This window comes from Cydia strobilella, chromosome 2 (assembly GCF_947568885.1).
Source record: "Cydia strobilella chromosome 2, ilCydStro3.1, whole genome shotgun sequence".
In the NCBI taxonomy this organism is placed as follows: Eukaryota; Metazoa; Arthropoda; class Insecta; order Lepidoptera; family Tortricidae; genus Cydia; species Cydia strobilella.
In genome coordinates, this window is record NC_086042.1 from 1,536,686 (window position 1) to 1,550,832 (window position 14,147).

The window sequence follows — 14,147 nt, forward strand, 5'->3', positions numbered from 1 at the left end:
ATGTTAGATTTAACGATCATTTTTATTTTTAAGACCTAATGTTTGTTAGAGCAATTTTATCCTGAATAATAATACTATCGATTAGTATAATAAAATAGGGTGTTTGTTTTTTTAAATTTTAGTTGGTTCGAGTACCGGGCGAGGCAAGCGAGTTTTAGAAAATCTGAATGCAGTTTTGTTTCTTTTTAAAAATAAAGGAATGTCTCCTTTAAGTAAAACGAGCCAGCTTAAGGATTTAAGGTAGTTTCCCTCCAGGGCCCGACTTATCTTTCCACACTGTATAGATAGATATTTTCTTTTGATAATAAAATACATGACACTTTAAGCAAGAGCTAAGAGTTACGACATTTGAAATTTAAGACATGTTAAGACATATTAAAAGATCTTAACATGTGTAAAAAATAAATTAAATACTGTTTATGTTCAATGTCTTATAAATATAACTTTTTATAATACCTATATAATCTGTGAATTAATTAACAATAAAGACTTTGTTTTGAGCAGATACTTACACTGTTGTCGTAGCACTCACAAAGACTAAAGTAATCTGGGGGACATAAAAGGTCGCTCCAGTTCAAGCGGCGTCAATTCAACTCGTAGACATTGAAACTCAAACTATTATCTCTGCCATTAAAAAGTTGACGCCGGCAACACAGCGCCGCCGCGTCAGTGGCCGGACGCGGCCAGTCGAGCGGGCGCACGCGGCGAGCAATGTCGTGCGCGAGTGATGCGCGGCCGTCCCGCGCCTCGTGAGCGCTGCCGGCATGTGATGTTCCGGAGACGCGCGCTGCGGCGGCGGCTAGCAGCCGCCGGCGCAAACCACATCCCCGACGACACTCTCAGGAGACTCTCCCGCGCGCTGGACACCCCACCCGCCTCAGAATGTGTGCCAGCGGACCCCAATCTCAAACTCGTTGTGACCAGACTGTTCAGATTCCCCGACTTGAGGGACCTCAACGAGCTGAGGCGCCTCCCGGTGTGCCGGGAACAGAACTGCTGCAATCCTCACCATTGGAGCAGACTGTCGGAACCCGGTACGTGAAGGGCGTTGACCCGAGCAACAAGTGAAGTAAACAGTGAAGTGTTCAGTGCTGTGTTCTGCGTTGAAATAGCATATTCCCTGGATTTTTCTTCACGTGCTTGCTGCGTCGGTATCAGTGCAAATCGTTATCACCACTTATCACTACTGTTTGTCTCTGTATCAGCTTCGTTACGTTATACTGACGTCACGTCAAGCATTGCTTTCTTCATATCGGTTGTTTTGAGTGTTGCCATCGTCAATGTTAACCTTTAAGCCTACTTGCACCATCGCACTAACCCGGAGTTAAGCGGTTAAACCGTTAACGCAGTGTCAAATAGTACTGGTAACGATGGTAACTCCAGGTTTAACCGGTTAACTTCGGGTTAGTGGTATGATGCAAGTGGGCCTTAAACTGTTCTTGAGATATGAAGCATAGGAATACCTACTTGGCAGTTGCGTCAAATACCACGCTGATTTTGAATTCTTTTACTAAGCACTTTTTTCCTAAAAGTATGTTCCAACTTGTAGAGTAGAATTTATCTTTTAAAAGATGTATATCATTGATTACTGGTAGTTACTCGGTTATATCTACGAGGGATAGTAAACATTTCCGTACGCGTCTATTTTTAGCGGCTTACATCAGCGTCTGAACGTGTTCTAAAACTTCTAAACAAAATCCAAAGGGTCCAGTTTTTATGATTACATCGTTTTCAATGCCATCTAGTCCAATTCATGTTGGAACAGGAGTTTACCCCATACAAACATCAAAAACTTTTCAAGCACCAAGGAGCGTGGTTGCTGAGAAGTTGTCATCAACTAAAGATAGTACTCGTCAAAGTAACGGAAAACTCTTAAGGTCAAATGTTTCGATACACGTGTAGGTAGATCCAATGTATATCCGTTAAAACTTGCTATAGCACTTGTTGAATACCTAGGTTAAAAGTGTTGAGCGTGAATCGTTATAAGAAAATTTACATCCCCCATTAAAACATCATCAAAATGATGTACGAGGCTTCCATGTTCAAATATTTCTTATAAGACTTCACTTAGACGCTCATCAGATTATTCATTAAAGCAAATGACAAATATTGTTATATAACATACTAGCGACCCGCCCCGGCTTCGCACGGGTAGTTCAACCAATTTGCACAAAACCTTAACAAATTCTACACCTAAACCTTCCTCAAGAACTTTCTTATTCATAGTTAAAAACTGCATGAAAATCCGTTCAGTAGTTTTTGAATTTATCGCGAACATACATGCAGAACGCGCCGGAGGACTTTGTATAATATGTATTGATTGTTATCAAATTCAACGTTACTTTAAACATGACTAACTTATATATACTGCCGAATTATGATATCAGCCACCACGTGTTTCTAGTTGTCTAACTGTATTATCGTAATACGAACACAAAACATTATTTCATCATAATTTCTTTTAATCGTTTGATCGTTCCATTCATTATTTGCTGGAACTCCTTTATCATCAAATTCTGGATTCTCACGTTTCTACGTGTCATCTAAAACCACGCCATTCATTATATTAAGCTGACGATTACAATTTAACTTCAGTCTGTTAGTTTTACTTATTCAGACATTATTACTCATATTAAAGGTAGACGAATTTAAATCAAGCCAAATTGTCGAATCTGTAGAACTTTGTATTTGATATGAATATGACACCACGTAAACAAAAAAACTGACAATTGCGCGACCTATAAAGTAAAACGCATTTGTATGCTTAAAAGTTCTGAGAAAAAGCAAAAGGAATTCTTGTCTAAACAGTATCAGCAGATGGTCCCATGGCAATGGTTTATATGTTGCTATACAGATGATTCCATTGCCATTCCTAAATACTTACACATAGTTATTTGATCCTAGTCTGATATTTGATATATAAATTTGGCATGGTGTCATTTATACAAAGTAACATGAGTAACAAATTCATAGGTATCTTACTATCACAAGGTCTAAGTCTAATGAATCTAAGAATACTAGTTTATTGATATAATTTCCCTCTAAAAAGTTTCATATTGTCTATTCATCTTGCAGGGTGGTCTGCCTTTGTCCAATGTCCAATCCAGAAGTAATTCTGAAATAGTACCTTCTCAAATAATTCCGCAATTTACTCATAATTATGTGCTTATATCTTCTTTCTTAATCTATCCGAGAAACTATCAGCCTTATTAAAAGGTCATGACTCTTCAGGCTAATTAAATTTAGGAAGATATGAGGACGAGAACTGTACAAAATTGTAGCTTTGACATGGCAGCTTCAATATCGAGTGTTTATATTAGGAGCTTGCCATTAAAAAAAGCATTAGTCTAAAAGAATGATCAGTATAATATCTAAAAAAATGAATCATCTTCCATCTATTTAGGAATAAACCAATTTTCAAGACAAGTTAAAATAGGCCACCAAATTAAGAAGCTAACATAGCTGGCTCGAAATATATTAGGAACTTGTTGACACGACGTACCCTGAAGTAGGGCCTGATGTATCAGAAAAAATCTTGTTGAGGACTGATTTAACATGGCTGGGTAAATCTTGAAATTTCATTGCAGTAAACCCAAACCACCCAACTATAGTCTAAGGTCCACAAGTGCAATAAGTAATTAAGTACAAGTACACAATCAGCCAACTTTTTGGTATAACATTTAAAACCTTTAACTGTGACTACCCGACGAAAACCCCATTATTCGCGATAGACCCGATTGTAAATGTGATTCAACTGTTTGGTGTTGGATGAGTTTTTTCTTCCAGTTATAAACATATCACAAAACTACGAAATCCAAATAATTGTCACGCCTGAACGAAGATACTTATGTTAATTTTGACCTGGAAGTATCGGCTTATCTGCTAATCACCCGTCCTCATGGCAAATTTTGAATTTTTACTAGTCTGTCAAAAATTCGAAATTTTCAAGACACCGGTCTTTTCTATCTTGAATTTTCCCTAGACCATTTTTTTGAGAAACAAATATTTATTTGTGTTTAGTATGGTTTAGTCACCATACAAACGGCATGGTAACCCTGCAATCAGCTAATCTGCGAGGGTCACTCGGCGATAGCAGGCAAGGTCGCGCTGGCGCCGCCCTGACGCGACGCACGCGCATCCAGCTGGATCGCGAAATAAACTACGAAGAATCTCGTTTTCGATTATACTGACGTTATTCTGTCAAATGTAAAATCGTTGATAATTGTTTCCCCTATCCAATACTTGTTAGAAGGAGACAATATTTAACGTTTGCTAAGTTTTAAATGAATTCCTATCGTTGATGGTTTGTTTTAAACATAGGTTTTTTAGAGATCGTTAGTCTGCAACCTGTGTAGAAGTAGTTAAAAAATTTCAACCCGTTTCTTAGTTCCCTTGAGGTTGAATTTTAAAAAATCTTTCCGCGGAGTAGACTAAAATAAATAAGAATAAACTAAGAGCTAATTAAAGCTAAAAACAATCATACTTTTGCAATCAAACTGATTATGATAATCGATCCATTCATATATAACTTATATATCAATGGATCGGATAATATAAGTACTTGTTATATTATATTTAAAACAATAAATGTGTCGCAGCATATAAGGGATGTTGCAATACAAAAAAATCGTCTACTCTTTTATTAAGTTCCTTGAAATCTAGTTGACGGCTAGCTAATGGAAGGAATGCCAATTGAAAACGACGGGCACATAATGAAAAGCAGCAAAACTTGTCCACAATGCATGCCAAGTCAAGTTTTAATTCCCGACCCAAGAAAATGCGGTCTTTGTACACGACTTTTTTGTTTTAAAAATGCTACCCTGCTGAAACGGGCTTGAGTGCATTATAGTCGATCGGTTTTTGCTTCACATATATTAAATGAAAAGCTTTGTTTTTCAGACAATCAAGACATCGATTTAATTTTAACTGGCACAAACGTAAAATATACTTAACTTCGTTGGGAATTTAATGCCAGTACTTTTCTCGCTATCTAGATATTATTGTTTTTCACCTTATGTAATTACTGTTTTTTTTGTATATCGTGCATATCTAATTCTCTATCAAATCTTTACCAAATATCTAAATGTACTTTTTACAAAATAACAAGATAAAGAACTTGTAAAATCGAGTACGCGCTCATTTAGTGTGTAGTTAATATTGGTATTGCGACTTTGTACAAAATAATTGGAGAAAACTAATAAATATATCATACAGTAATATAGTTTTATAAACAAGGTTTGTTACAAACTAAACTGTCTGCTTATTGTCGCTGCGGTTAAGTTAGCTAAAACGTTAAAGTTAAGATTAAGAATTTTGAAGTAACAAATTAAAACAAAACAAATAAACTTAAAGCTAAAGGTAATTAATGCAAAAAAGTAAAACTAAATTATAACAAATACAATATTACCCCCCACTCTGATTATCCCCCGGACCAAATGTGCCAAAAATACTGGCGGCATTACCTCGCTGAATGGCCAATGTTCAGCGGTGAGGTGGAATGGCTGGTTCAGTAAGGCGAGGAAGGAAAGCCCGTCTTGATGGTCACAATTTATTATATTTAAAGCACACACAATGTAAGCACCTGTAAGGTGAATGTGAAGGATAGATTTTGAAGTTAATATTTTTCGTGGGACTTAAAATCTCACATTATTTTTAGATCTTAGAACAGTTAGAACATGATGATCACAAATAATTTTTAAATATGTTTCAATAATATTGTTTCCCTTTAATGTTACGACATTGTAAATTGGTATGCCGACTAAATATGCGACACAATCGTTTGACATGTTAACATATTTCATTTGTTTCTCATTGGTGTGGAATGCGGCATACTCATGAACCAAATTGCTTTCAATATATTTCGGTTCAGGGTTCTAGCTGTTTACATACCACAATTGCGGCTTCCTCGTTATTTTAAATCTTGATTAAACTCTTGATGTTGTTAATAAGGTATTCAATGTTTCTATTTTCAATATTCAGCTGTAATCGGTCAAATTCGATTCTAAAACTATTCGCCAAGTCAATCGCTACTTCGCTACAGCATTTTAATGTTCGATTGCGACTTCCTCGTTATTTTGGATCTTGTATAAGCTTTTGATGTTGTCAATTAATCGTCGAATGTAATTTCTATCTCATATCCTTATCCCTATAATGGACTAGGTTAATAATAAAAATCATTCATTCAAGCATCATTGACACTTTAAAAAATTTAATTTATTTACTCCTAAAAATTTTCCATAACGGAAAAATACAAAAAGATATATGCTGGTAATTTTTGCCTTATATCCGATTGTGCCGTATAACAAGTAGAAAGATTCAATTCCAAAACTAACTGCCATGTCAATCTCTACAGAATCAGTTTGTAAGTAATGAGTGGCCATGACATCAACGCACAGCCGCCGCCCACACCACGTGTAGTACTTAGGAGCCACGTAGGTGTGTTGACAATGCCTGTTAGCATATTAATTAAGAAGAAAGCCGAGGAAATATACTTAATGCCTCTCCATATAGACGCTTGTCCGTGAGAATAATCTGATAGCGTGGTCAATAAAATTTCAAGTTTTTAACTTCTATAAATGGTGGTCCGGCTCACTAGCCACTTCTTTACATTAATCATGAGCAATATATTTATTAATTTCATTGAATTATCGACGGGCATAGTTGATTTATTGTCCGTATCTTGGTGGTGTCGCGTGAGTCGCGTCTAGCTTTGTCCAGTCGGAACCTTCTTTGTAATATCGTCTCAAATTTCCTTTATTATGGGTGCAGTAAACACATCCGGAGGTAATGTCGGTTGTCGGCGGACCTCACCTGCGCCGTTTTTTGCGGCGACGCGAGGCTCGCGACTGCCGCCACTGTTTTTGTCAACTTTCGCGACGGTTCCCACGGACGCCGCTAAATATACCGACGACGCCGTCTTAATCGTCATTCTTTCGACTTGCGTGCACTTTTTTAACCGCCGTTCTTTTGTTTCTGTTTTTTTTTTCCTTTGACTACAGGTCGACACGCCGATCATTTGTCATCCCGGCTTTTGGCAGCGCCGTTTTAATTATTATGTCATCGTGTTTCGTTAAAACTTTCAAACGAACCTGACTGAAAGATTTGCTTCACTATCTTTACTTACAGCTGTTACGTGTGCACCTGCCGCGTTTGCAACATTTTCCGAGATTTTATTGCAGGCATAAATTCACAAATTCAAAAGTCTCGCACGAATCGCTCGAACGTACCGTAAGTTTATGCTCAAGGCGTTTATTCGCGTTTCGGCGCCAATCTCGGTGCCGGCGGCCTTTATTTGTAAATGTTCTTATGAGAGCCGGCGTCAGCGCGACGCAGGATCGTTATCTTATCGGCGCCGACGCCGCGACGCTGCCCCGACAAACATCGCCCGCTAATCCCGATACAACAAAATCGGTGTCCATTACTCAGTCAATTAGCCGGCGACATTATCGTCTCGTAACCACCATTTACAAGTGATTCCATGCCCACACGCCATTTCACCTGGCCATTACAACAGTCAAAATTTAATGATGTCGTCTAGATATGACCGTATAAGAATCCATCTGTTAGCGACGAGTCGGCGGCGGCATGGCCGATATTTATTTAGCCATAATTGCTTGTCGGCTGGCTGGCGCCGGCGCCAGGCGCGCCGCGCAGCCGCCCGCGCGGGGTGGCGCGGGCGGGGGCCCCGCCGGAGGGGGGTGCGTCGGCGCAGGTACACTCACCACACTGCGTAAGCTCAACTCGATTTTCGTGATTGGTTTTTTTTTCGATTGTCTGATGTTTTTGGGTTTTGTTGGATTTGTGAATGGCTGTCTTATTATCGACGTTGTTTACGACTCTGCGGAAGTCTGGCACCGTCGTCTGTTTAAAGTTTAGGTATTAAAACACTCTATAGTTTTCTAGACGTTTATCGGTCGAATGTTTAGAGCGAGGCTCATTGACAGGCGCCTGAGCGGAACCGGTTGCTCCCGTGCTTGCGAAACTGGAAAAAATATCGTGTTTATTAGCAAAGCGATCGGAGGGGCCCAGAGACAGCTCGTAAAACCAACAAACCAGTCCCTAAATCAAGCTATATTAGATCTTACCAGGAAAACCTGGGGGCCCTAGGCGAGGGCAATACAATTGGGATTTAGCTTAATGAGACGCTTCTGCGCACTTGATATTATGTGATTCAATCTTATACTTTCTCTTGTTAGCTTTTAAGTTATACACGTCAGCAGGTTTAAATATAAGTAGTATATATTACAATTCAGCATTAGTCATAAATACCTATGAGTAGGTATTTTTATTGAAGTCCGCTTCTAGACTTTAATTTACAGTTTCTATCATTTTTAACAGTTTTCAAACAAACAATCCTTTGTCTCCAAAACGCGGTCCAATCCATAATATGATTATTGCACCATTCCACTATACCCGGGGTAACCGGTTAAACCTGGAGTTACCATGGTTACCAGTACAAATTGACACTGTGTTAACGGTTTAACCGCTTAACCCCGGGTTAGGCAAGTGGGCCTTAGTGACTTTTATCTCTCTGTACCGATTTTCTTTTCCGCACCAATTGTAAGTTTCTGTTTGGCCCAATGGTTGACTGGTAGAGAATGCCTTATGTATGGCATTAAGTCCGCCATTTATACTTGCTTGTATTGTGCAATAAAGGTAAAATTAATTATTAAATGTAGTACCGGGAACTAACATATTTATTATTTATCACCATTTGATAAATCGCTGGAAACAAGAAACAACCATAATATTAAGAATTTATGATCTCAAAATACTATCTAAGAAATGCTACAATAAATATATAAATATAAATAAATATTATAGGACATTCTTACACAGATTGTCTAAGTCCCACGGTAAGCCCAAGGAGGCTTGTGTTATGGGTACTCGGACAACGATATATATAATATATAAATACTTAAATACATAGAAAACACCCATGACTCAGGAACAAATATCTGTGCTCATCACACAAATAAATGCCCTTACCGGGATTCGAACCCAGGACCATCGGCTTCACAGGCAGGGTCACTACCCACTAGGCCAGACCGGTCGTCACTACAGTTTAAACAGAATAATATAAAGGTACATTATTGGCTCTTGCTGTAACTGAATAAATTGTATTGTAAGTAATTGGCAAAGCACAGACCAAAGCAGCGCCTTCCACGCCAAGCGGAAGATGGGCGGGGACGAATTAGTTAGCACTTATGAAGCACAACTCATCAAGGTACCTTTTCAATAAAAATGCATAGACTTAAAAATTATATATCCTGTAATTGATATGCAAGAATTCGCACATTACACACAGCGTATTTGTCTAATGATTAGATTCCACAATCACACTTCCCACTATCAAATTCATAAGAAAACAACATTTGTGGAAACAAAATTTCTGCTCATTTGGTATTTTACTAATGAGTTTTAATTAATTCTTCTAAAGAACCGCCGCCACGTTCAATCCACCAATGTAGAGCTAGAGACTAATTAACTATAATTAGTAATTCATCTCTACTTGAAACTTGCTTACATTAAATTTCAATGGAGTCAGGAATTGCAGTTTTATTCCGAACGGGCATAAATTAACTTTTTCCTGGCGACGTCTTACTGCCCATCTGAGGAGAATTTCAATTGTCTCCTTATAGAGCATTTGGCTATTAATTTACCTCATCCTGTGACTTGATGGCATCATTAATTTCTAATAGAATTTTTACGAACATTCGTTTATGAGTATTTGAGTACGTATGTGCATTGCTATCTGTTTATTGCTTATGCTTAAGTTTTTTGCAGTTGTTCTCTTTGGTTCACAATTTGGTCCAATGTTCTTCTATGTTAATGCCTATTTGCCTGAAACGGATGCCCAAAATGCCGTTACTCATATTCATACTCATACTTTATTGATAATATTAATTACATTAAGTTACATGCTACATGCGTCGTAGCACTATGGCATGCGATTGACGCAAGACAAGAAATTTAAAGACGTCAAGCGAACGTTGAGAGCTGCTGTGGCATACTTAGAATCTTAGTTTTCTATGTCCTCTACAGTTGTTTACATCTAAACAGATCCAAAATAGGTTAACCTTTAGATTAACATGGCGACGGATTCTTTCCGTATGCAATGTTTCCGGTGTGCTGGCAAGGTCCACCCGCGTCACAGTACATTCTATCCGCGAGAGTCAACGATCCCAGGGAATTGTTGGACTTGGACCAGCCGGCTGTAATATTTCAGCTTGTGCACGTAATAACCTGGATGGAAATCAAAGTGCAGATTCTAGTTGATGGACGGCCTGAGATTCTTGAGCGGCGACGTCTATCTTCTATTTATAAAAATGAAAAGTTTATCAAGAATTTTGATCGTTCAAGTTTAATTATTGTGCTTATCTTCTCACTATTTAATGCATGGAGACTGTATAAAGGAGCCAAATCTCTATGTATGAAAAGTGTCCATCAAAAAACAGTAATTAGGCGGCGCCACCATACACCGAAATACTACCAAAAACAACCTACGTAATTTGGTCGGGTTATTTGTTGCCTTATATGGTTCATGTTATACTCATGTCCCAGAGCCTAACTAGCGTCACCGAAGAGATTAGGAACTATTATTTACAGCTGAAAGCTGGTCACTTTTGCAATAGTTATATAGCCATAAGAGATTGTCTTCCTTTCTATACCGTCCATAGTATTATTGTCGGAAGTTGGAATTGTCTATCTGTTCCGGGTCTCAAACTTCCAGGAAGTCAGGAACAAAGAGTATGATTCTAAGTCAATATTAGCAAAATTGAAAAGAAAAGCTGAAATCAAATCTAACTCATGCTTTGCACCGGCGACAAAATGAGCTGTCATTAAAGTCTGGATCCGGACATGCTCCTAGGCTAGACGCAGCTGTCCGACAGGTGGCAGCACTACAGAACACTAAGCAACGCGTGGGCGCCGGCGCCGCCGCTGGCGCCACCCATGTTATAATTCGGGCGGGCTATTTCGAGCGATTCACACGCGTTCGTTTTTCGAATTTTAGAAGCTTTAGGTGGGGTGCGTTATTGTTTAATTTACCGTGGCGTTTTCACCTTTTCTACTGGATTATTTCTCTTACTGGTCGTGTATCATTAGAATTTCACACGTTTTCATTTTCAACTTATCTCTATATTTAAGTTTTATCTACATCATAACAACTTAACATTTGAATTACTTGGCATTTATCAATTTAGACATATTTATCCAATTTAACGTATTTTTATAATCTTCTTACACTGTTTCACAATAAGAAGAAGGATAAAGTTACAAGTAACATTTATGGATCAATACCTAATAAAGATAACGATAAAGTACGATTTAAGACAAAAAATAAGTATAACAACGTATGGGAAACATAGTTTATTCATCAAGTAGGCATATTACAATTTACAATGCGCTTATATATATACCTATGAATGTCAAATAAAGCTATACCTCTATAATATAGTCAATTCATAAGCTAGACTTAAAAGTGAAGTTTTGGTGCGTTCCTGTTTTCTGTCCTTGAGACAGTGCCCGCGACCCAAACGCCAGAATATTTAGCTCGCCCGCTCTGATTTATAGCATTTTAAATTGAATTTATCGTTTGTTTATTTTGCATACCGATTTTTATTTGAGATTTCTCGCATATTATGATTTTTAAGACTGGATTTCATTTTGATTTAACATTTATTTTCACATTTAAGACAAATAGTATAATTTTTAATAAATCTTTAGATGTCTTAAATCTTAACTACGTTACAGAATTGAACATAAATCATATGGAGACTATATGAAGGAGCCAAATCTCTATGTATGAAAAGTGTCCATCAAAAACAGTAATTAGGCGGCGCCACCATACACCGAAATACTACCAAAAACAACCTACGTAATTTGGTGGGGTTATTTGTTGCCTTATATGGTTCATGTTATACTCATGTCCCAGAGCCTAACTAGCGCCTCCGAAGAGATTAGAAACTATTATTTACAGCTGAAAGCTGGTCACTTTTGCAATAGTTCTGCCATAAGATTGTCGTCCTTTCTATACCGTCCATAATAAATCATTGGATAACTACTCAAAATAATGACTAGGTACTTGATCTCCACCTCCAGCGATTATAAGCGATACTAATTAAATTTGACACGCCATAACTTTTGTAATAAAACATTTAAAGAAACACAATCGCACCCATCTTTGACTGTACTTACATATGCTTAATTCAACATTCACGTACGGGTAATAAACACCAAATTCAAGATTTATTTACATACAAATGGGTTCTAAATAATGGAATACAGTCGGAAGATCTGACGTAATCCTAATCACAGTCACCGCGTTTCGTTAACCGTTTCTTTTATTGCATTAAAATCTCCCGTTTGGTTTTCTTCAACACTTGTTAAATATGTAGTATAGCAAAGACTGCATGTGACTGATTGGCCTATAGCTATTTCCAGAAGATCCGTTTGATTTGGCTTGAAGTGAACACTTACAGTAATCAGAAACTAAATAATAACGCATCGTACGTCAAAACAAGAGGTTACCTGTGAAGTACTGATTTGGGCACGATGATATATTGAGACGAGTGCATTGCTAAGGCCTAAGACTGTTTATTCATTCTCTGCCCTACCCATATCTCATACATAAGTCTACCTACAACCCCTTTCTTTTCTATAAACAAAATGGCATCTTATTTTTTTTTTTAAGGGCGAACGTCAGTTTTTCATCGATAAAGCAATCAATAAGGGTCTGGATTGACCAGTTCGCCAGTTACTCGGCGAAGGACATACCGTCGGTATTTATTGTATAGATTGAATGTTCAGATTAATTACACATGCCTTAAGCCACCGTTCTCTCTCATCAGCCGGCATTCCGATCACCGCCTATCTAATTTAGACTCTATCTAAATTTAAACAGAACCTATTATTCATTGACGGATTTCTTCAATAATTGAAACACGATATATCACGCACGCACATTGCAATTTGAACCTTGAAATTATGTAGTTTCAATTCATTTTAAATCGCGAATCGTTTGTTTAAGCTTTGACGGAATGAGCTAATGACTTGTAATTAAGACGCGATTAAAATTGCGCTTTATTGCTGAAATGTAAAGTTGGTTTTCCTTAGGCCCGTTTTGGTGGTTATGACGTAATAGTTTGAGGGGAAATTTCAGTCACGCCACTTTGTATTTATACACATTACTATGTGTACTGGCGATCTTGTTGAAGAGCGTATGATATCGCAGCGGGCTCGACAACCTCGTCGGCGCTGCCTCTAAACTATAGGCACTGATCGTTCATTCTTATTGGTTATGTACAAGACCCGCGAGCCGAGACTTCAGGGTAACCAGCGTAACATAACTGAGATCTTTAAAAACTATGTCGGATCGGAGAGATCACATATACGAGTATCAGGGGTTATCACTCCGCATTTTTCATGCATGACCTAACTAGTTAGGTCTAACTTATCGCTTATCAGTCTTATCATTTTTCGGGTTCGAAGATCGCGCGTAGTTCGGTGAATTGAAATTTGTGTTTATATATCGAACAGCAAATAATTAGCATTAAAACAATGAAAACACGGTACCAATATTCAGCAATCGGATCAAAGATAGTGTGGCTGAGTTGGTAGTTACTAGATAGATGGGCCGGGTATCGTTGAACCATAATTTTCCAATGTTGACTTTATCAAAAAACAACATTTACACTACTGGGCGATTTAAGAGGAATTTTCCCCCGCGGACGCTGTGGAATGAGCGGTGCCGAGGTTTTCTCGAAGGAAGAGTATAGAGTTCTTTTAAAAAGGAGTTTACAGGTTTTTAAAAGGTCGGTATCGCGCATTATAACACCCCTAGGAGTTGCAAGCGTCCATAGGTTATAGTCACTACTTACCATCATTCGGGCGGCTTGTTATAAAAAAAATTGTTTCCCAAATCGCTCAGCTCGCTCAGCATTTGCAACACTTGCGCACTACAGCTCCCGCGTAAGAACTGATATTATTTATAACATGATGGGTTTAGGGTCATTTACTTCGTCTTTTTCTGCTTTCAGTGCTGACTCACATTGTATTTATTGCATGCAGTTGTCGCAACAACGGGCTGGGAACGCGAACTAGTTTTGTTTGAAAAAACTTGGGATAGGCGGTTGGGCTTGTATTGA

General features: G+C 38.1%; 1 protein-coding gene across 1 annotated transcript in view; it reads left to right on the plus strand.

Annotated features, from left to right (window-relative positions):
• The first annotated feature begins 553 nt into the window (after positions 1 to 553).
• LOC134755367 (mothers against decapentaplegic homolog 6) overlaps positions 554 to 14,147 on the plus strand; it is a 39,820-nt gene continuing 26,226 nt past the window's right edge. The window contains exon 1 of the mRNA XM_063691911.1: positions 554 to 1,034. Coding sequence (XP_063547981.1) covers positions 728 to 1,034 — 307 coding nt within the window. The 5' untranslated portion in view covers positions 554 to 727. The remainder of the gene's footprint in view (positions 1,035 to 14,147) is intronic.